The sequence below is a fragment of the Cynoglossus semilaevis genome, chromosome W, assembly GCF_000523025.1.
Source record: "Cynoglossus semilaevis isolate Cse_v1.0 chromosome W, Cse_v1.0, whole genome shotgun sequence".
Taxonomy (NCBI): domain Eukaryota; kingdom Metazoa; phylum Chordata; class Actinopteri; order Pleuronectiformes; family Cynoglossidae; genus Cynoglossus; species Cynoglossus semilaevis.
In genome coordinates this window covers 2,205,288-2,212,347 of record NC_024327.1, presented here as the reverse complement: position 1 = coordinate 2,212,347, position 7,060 = coordinate 2,205,288, and the positions used below count along the sequence as shown (strand labels likewise).

Here is a 7,060-nt window from a genome sequence, read left to right as displayed (position 1 = left end):
TAAACGCTTCCTATAGCTTCCAATGAGGGTCTGGATTCTGGTTGAAGGTATTTTTGACCATTCTTCTTTACAAAACATCTCCAGTTCAGTCAGGTTTGATGGTTTCCGAACATGGACAGCCCGCTTTAAAACAGACCACAGATTTTCAATGATATTCAGGTCTGTACTTGTTGTACTTGTTCCTCTGCATGAATGCTTTGGTAGAATTTGAGTGGTGTTTAGGGTCGTTGTCTTGTTGAAGTATCCACTGATTCATGAACATTGTTCGCAATAATTTGCTGATACTGACTGGAATCCATGCGACCTTCAACTTTAACAAGATTGCCAGTACCTGCACTGACCACACAGCCAAAATACGTGTATTTTGATTTAAAAAAAATGTCATACATAAGCTGTTCATTCCTTACCGTCGCACAGTACTACCTGCTTCGATAAAATATAATGCATATAATATTCTCGAAAGCAGCTCCAAGTAGGGCTAACTTTACATCCTGGTAACGTTATAATTTACGTCGTGCGTCACCACGTACATTCGAGACTTGTCCTTTCCCCGTTGAAGTTGGTAGGAAATTACTTTGTTACTTCAGAAAATCCGTTGCCAGCTTCTTTTGCATATCCAAAACAACTTGATGATGCGCCATTTTCTTTTATTTTTATTTGACGTATTCATATCAGACTGATCTGAACTGATCTGAAAATAATAAGACAGGTTGATGATCAAGGTCTAAAACTGACGATTATCAAATCTAAAGTACCTCAACAGATTTATCTCAGGGGTGCATAGTTGTGGGTTTTTTTCTTCATAAATATTTTCCATCCATCCATCCATTTTCATCCGCTTATCCGTTACCGGGTTGCGGGGGCGGCAGTCGCCACCCAAATCACATTGCACCGTACCAACCCCCCTAAACCGCCCTGTGGGTGGTGAGTCCACTGGAAGGTCATAAATATTTTTAAATATTCAAATTAGAATAAAATACTTACTTACTAAAATGTAAAATTTGTACTTGGGAAACCAGACCCTACTTAGAAAGAAGGAAGGAAGGGTGAAAAGATCAAAAGAAATTAAAGAAGAAGTTGAAGAATAAAAAGCTCAGCTCTCCAATAATCAAACAAAGAGGCGTGGGGGGGGTAAATACATCGTTCTGACCTTGGTATTTTGGAGGCTCTGTTTCAACACTTACTTATAGAGGGCAGATCTGTTGTTGTTGGGGATCATCTGGTTGATGAAGTATCCAGGATAAAGCACTAAAATCCCAATGAGCCTCTGGACAATAAGCTGAGGTTGGAACAGATACTGGCATTCCTCTGACAGACCCTGCAAACATAACAGCAGTGACTCAGATGCTGTTTCAGTGGTTAACTGCCGGTAAGGAGGAGGAGAGTGGATATCACTCAGACTGGCTGAAATGTCCTAATGTGTGCATAAAGCCTGTCACCCTCTGTCCTCCCATTGTCTACCGCACGGCGGAACATGCACTCAGCGCGCAGTCCTGTTGTTGTCAAGCGTTAATGCTCGATGTGCACTTCCGTGTGAGATGAGCCTGACGGACAGGATGCCAAATCGGCATTGTTGCTAGACTTGATCTGCCATAAAATGTGTTTTTGACCCCCAGGGCTTTTTCCATCCCATTTAGAAGGACAGGTGTGAATGTCAAATAGGCTTCCCCCCCCCCTTCCTGTCAAGTGATCACTAACCCGTTCCGCCTCAGCCATGATTACTGTGCTGTGTCATTAGTCCAGGAGCCTCTGAGGTGACCCTTTGATTTATTACCGCCCATCAGTCAGAGCTGCACATGTCGCTCCTGGAGCAAGACGACTTTTAATTAGGACACAGCCAATATGAAATGTTGAAGGCCATTGTTTTCTGTAGTGCAAGTGAAGACACCTCCAACATATCACTATTTTACAAGCATAATTTAAAAAAAAATAAAAAAAAATCAACCTCGTACTTTCTCTGGTCGGAGAAAACCAAGCCCCTGAAAGTAGTTCGTTTAGTTGAATAAAGTAAATTACGACAGTGAATGAAGTCAACTTTACTGATCGTATTGTGAATAAAGATCTACAGTAGATACAATACACATAATAAATGTATTGTCTTAAGTGCATTTAGGTTCTGCTGCTAGGATAAAGAATATGCCCCAATAAGCAGAGCGTATTATATATATATATATATATATTACACAAGTACCATCTAATAAGTATATTTATATATATACTTATTAGATGGTACTTGTGTAACCAATTAATCATGATTATTCATGATCAAAATTAACAATAAATCAATATAATTCATATTCTTACACATGACATGACGTGTTTTATTTGTGACCAGTAGAGTTGTTTGGTTTTTCAGATGGTATTTTAAAAGAAAAAATTTCATTCAGATCAATATGACAAATTAAATAATACGATTGAGGAAAAATTATTTTGTTAGATCATTGGTGACTAACATATTTTTTTATGTATATATATATATATATTTTTTAGGATGTGGGTAAAATATGGGCAGTCAGAGCATACCAGGGACCACCATCGGCCACATCAACTAAAATGTATGATAAACAATTAGAGCTGTTAGGGAGTCCTGCGGTTGTTACGCCTCTGGATCCTTTAAGGATGCATCTATGAATCACAGCATTTACGTCTACAGTCGGAGATAGAACTCTCCGGTCCTGACAGCAGGAAACGCTGACTGGACAAAATGCACGAGTTATTAAAAGGCTAACATACACTGTCAAACTCTGATGTAATTATCATAAAAGAGCTACTGCCTTCAAATGACAGATACATAATAGAAACCAACCCTGCTGAGTAGTCATTTTACTACTGCCTATAACAGGAAATTCCAAAGTCTGGCTCCTGGGGCCTTCTGTGGCATTTGGACTGGTTTTATGTGGTCCAAACTTTATGGCCCATAACAAAGACATAAAATGTTGTTTAACATGAACTTTGTTTTATTCTCAGAGTCATATGTGTTTTTCAATGGCTATTTTGTCAAGTTTTGAAGCTTTGTATATTTGAAAACTAACCCTTTAATTTTAAGTTTTTTAGGTTTATGGTTCACTCAAACCTGACCATAGGTGTGAATGTGAGTGTGAATAGTTGTTTGCCTCTATATGTTATCCTGTGAGGGACTGGGGGAATTTTTTGTGGTGTGCGGGGGACTCTTCGAATGACTTCCGCAACTGGCTCTAGCTCCCCCTACAGCTAATAAACACCAAAGATCAACAGAAGAATAAACTGCAGTAAACCAGTTTAAACCAGGGGTCTGTAGCCCCCAACAACAGAAGAGTCAGTTTTATCCTTTCACCAGCAACTGAAATCCACCAAGAGCCACAAAAACATTTTAACCACTTAAAATGACGGCAGTGGTGTAGTGTTTGAAGTTTTAAGTACTACATTAATACTACAGACATTTAACATTTATTGAAGTTCTCATAATAACACAAAAACATTCTGAGAATTTCTCAAAGGATTACTTTCTCTTTTTAAAAACTCTAATACTGAGCACTGTTTTACAGATCCGGACTATAAGTCGCTCCAGCGTATAAGTAGCACTAGCCAAAAAATGCATAATGAGGAAGAAAAAAACATAGCGGCTGTCAGTGTGAAAAAAAGGAACACGTACATTTTCAGTGGTACAGGAGTAGCAGATAGTAGTTCACAAGCCTAGAGTGACCTCTAGTGGCTGTCAGTTTAAAAAAACAAACAAGTGAAATTATATATTTTAATATATAAGTCACATCTGAGTAAAAGTCGCAAACCTAGCCAAAGGATGAAAAAAGTGCGACTTATAGTCCGAAAAATACGGTACCTGCAATTGCTTATGATCGGAAGGGGATGTGTTTTAGTGTTTTTGTAGAATTAACACCTGTCACCAAGGTACACAATAGCTTCAAGTACCTATGTCAGAGCTTGTGTTCCGAGACATCCTGATATGAAGCCGTTTGTTCTCCTTCAAAACCCTGAAGAAAAACTGAAGGCTTGGAAACTACAGTTTTCCCACCAATGCTTGTTTTAACACCGTAACGCTGAGTTCTTTTTTTTTTTCTGTAAAACCGTATACAAAGAAATGCATTTTGCATTCTCAGGTGTTTCCTTCACACATTTCCCTCCGCTGTAGAGAATGCATTAAGAAGAAATAAACTACTAAGGGAAGGCAGAATTTAGAATTCCATTCTATAGCGCGTCTCTTTGACAGACGATCACACTTTATCCACGGTTATATTCTTATCCCAGCGCCTCTGAGTACACCCGGGGCTTTAGTATCCAAAATTTGATGCAACCCTTTGATGAGAGATTTGATTGTTGTGTATTTCAGCTGCACTTTTGTCAAGGAGGAAAATTCACAAAAGAGGCAGATCTAAGAAACCGTAGTGAAAATAAATTGTCTGAAATGGAAATCAGCAGGTGCTCATGCAGACAAATGGAGAAAGAAAAAAAACCATGATAAGAAAGAAAAGAAAGAAAACTCTCTTCATGGCTCCTCAAACCATGAATATTGTTCCAACCCTGCTGCCGGTGCCGTTCTGCTGGTCAGCCAGGCCCCTCGCTCTGACACCGGCTCACACATTTAGAGCCTCATCCTCATCCTCCTCGCAGTCTTGAGGAGCACTGATGCCAATCTCACAGCCCTTTTGGTCCAGTGAACACTTAGCCAGTATATTGGGACTTTCAGTATTAACAGCAAATATTTGGGCCAGGATTTCAGTTTTCTTTGCCTTTTATTCGGAGCAGTCTGACAAAAAAAAAAAAGAAAAAATCTAGATATAAGAATGGGGTTTCACTCCAGAGACCAAACAACCCCTGCCCCCAGGTTTTTGGGAAATGTTGTATGTCTATCTACACATGAATGACTTTGAACCTAAAAGACAACAACTGAGGTGTTCACTTCTTTCTTTTTTTCCCCACTTTTCATTCTTTTGCTTTCTGCACAGACTGTGAAGCTGCAGGAGACTGAAACATGTAAAATGCCATTGTCAAAATAGTAATGCAAATTACGTCGCCTGCGGAATCAACAAAACCACACGTACGGATGTGTTTGTAATCAAATATGAAAAACAATCTTTTTATCCAATTCATCATTGGGAAAAAAACTTTTACAAAGAAAGTATTTTCCCCTCCAAAGTACTTCATTCATTCATTTTCTACTACTTAATGGCTTGAGGACAGTAAATACTCGGGAGTCCACCAATCCATTAGAGGGCGATGTACAGAAACAAACAACCATTCACACTAACAGTTACACTAACATTCACACCTCGGGTCGATTTAAAGGGAATAATTCAAAGCGTGTCCCGATAACATTTTTTAAGTTAATTTGTGTACTCGCTTATAATAATAATACATTTTATTTAAAAAGCGCCTTTCAGGTCACTCAAGGACACTTTACATAAAATAAAATAAAAACAGATAATAATTTAAAACAGGGCATAGAAATAAAATAAAAAAATACTACTATACTATACAATAGTATTTTAACTGAAAAACTGACACATTCTACAATATATCAATATTAATAAAATCAATCATAAAAATAAAAAATATAATGGTAAAATCTTTTGCATTGTTAACGCAGAGAGTCCAACAGAAAGTGAGCAGAGCTTTTAAGAGGGTGCCATTTTGTTTTTTTGATGCTGGATAGGAAGTTGAGTTTTTAGTGTAAAACTATTGATTTTTAAAAAATGTTTAAATCAACCCCTGTTCTCTGCTGGGAGCCGATACAAAGAGGCTCATGAGCTACACGTGGCTCACGAGCCACAGGTTGCAGACCCCTGATATACAGTACATATAAGGTGAACTATCTTTTAGTATCTGCTGCAGCGTGACAAAGATGTTTTTGGTTAAAAAGTATTCTTTTCCTGAATTTTTTGCAGTAACCTGTCCAACTGACGCTCTAGTCCAGAAAGCAGAAATAAACCCAGTGATCAATGTTACCATAAAATTACAGAGCCTTAAAATAAGTAACAAAAATACAACGTGAAACTAATACATGTGTTTGTGGTCAGTGACCATACTCACCTTGACTGAGATCTTGCCTTCATCCTTGGGTAAATGTGCTGCAAGGAACCAGTCTCCAGGGAGCGGGCTGGTCACATTGAACGCTCCATTTGTACGGTTGGGTAGAGTCCAGGTCAGAGTCATGGCAAAGGACCCTGGGACAATGGTGTCCCGGGGGAAGCGAGTGTACAGGGGGTTGATTACTGGTGGAGCTCCAGACCTGAAGTACCTATAAATCACCAAGGTCAAAATTTAGCTCTGCATGGCCCATCCATCCATTTTCATCTGCTTTTCCGTTACCGGGTCGCGGGAGCAGCAGTCGCCACCCAAATCACACTGCACCGTACCAACCCCCCTGAACCTTCCTGTGGGTGGTGAGTCCACTGGAAGGTACCAACCGCCCTAACCGGGTTTCGATCTTGCCCAAGAGGTGAACCCTGGGGTTCCACACCAATGACAGAGACATTGCCTTTGGGCCAAAGCGCCCCTCTCCATGTCCCAATTTTTTTTTTTTTTTTTGGTGACATTTATTCGTTTAAATGACAGGTTTTAACCTCCTAAATGTGAATGAAAAGGATAACTCTAGGGCAGAAGCAGACAGATTAATGCTGTAATTGAAGCACCACCATGTGTCTGGATTGTTGATCCAAGCAGCTACTTTATCTTGTCCCAAAAAAAAATGTTTTAAACTTGTTTTTTTTTTAACCACAGTGAATTCTCTTACATCATAAAATCAAAGGATCTCCCTTTTACTCTTTGAATTGTGACATCACACTGTACGTAAACACAATATACAGTGGTATGAAAAAGTTTGGGCACCCCTGATCATTTTCAAGATTTTCCTTTATGTATCATTGGTTGTTCGGAACAGCAATTTCAATTAAATATATCATATAACAAACAAACACAGTGATATTTAAGAAGTGAAATGAAGTTTATAGGATTTACAGAAAGTGTGCAATAATTACTTAAACAAAAGTAGGCAGGTGCATAAATTTGGGCACCCCAACAGAAAAATTACATCAATATTTAGTAGATCCTCCTTTTGCAGAAATAA

At 38.8% G+C, this 7,060-nt stretch overlaps 1 protein-coding gene across 1 annotated transcript in view; it reads right to left on the bottom strand.

Moving 5' to 3' along the window:
• The window catches only part of LOC103396940 (transmembrane protein 8B-like), a 69,090-nt gene that overhangs the window by 55,944 nt on the left and 6,086 nt on the right, over positions 1 to 7,060 (bottom strand). The window contains exons 3-4 of the mRNA XM_008335184.3: positions 6,025 to 6,232; positions 1,185 to 1,318 (exon numbers count right to left, since the gene is read on the bottom strand). Of these exons, the coding sequence (XP_008333406.2) occupies positions 1,185 to 1,318; positions 6,025 to 6,232 (342 nt within the window). The remainder of the gene's footprint in view (positions 1 to 1,184; positions 1,319 to 6,024; positions 6,233 to 7,060) is intronic.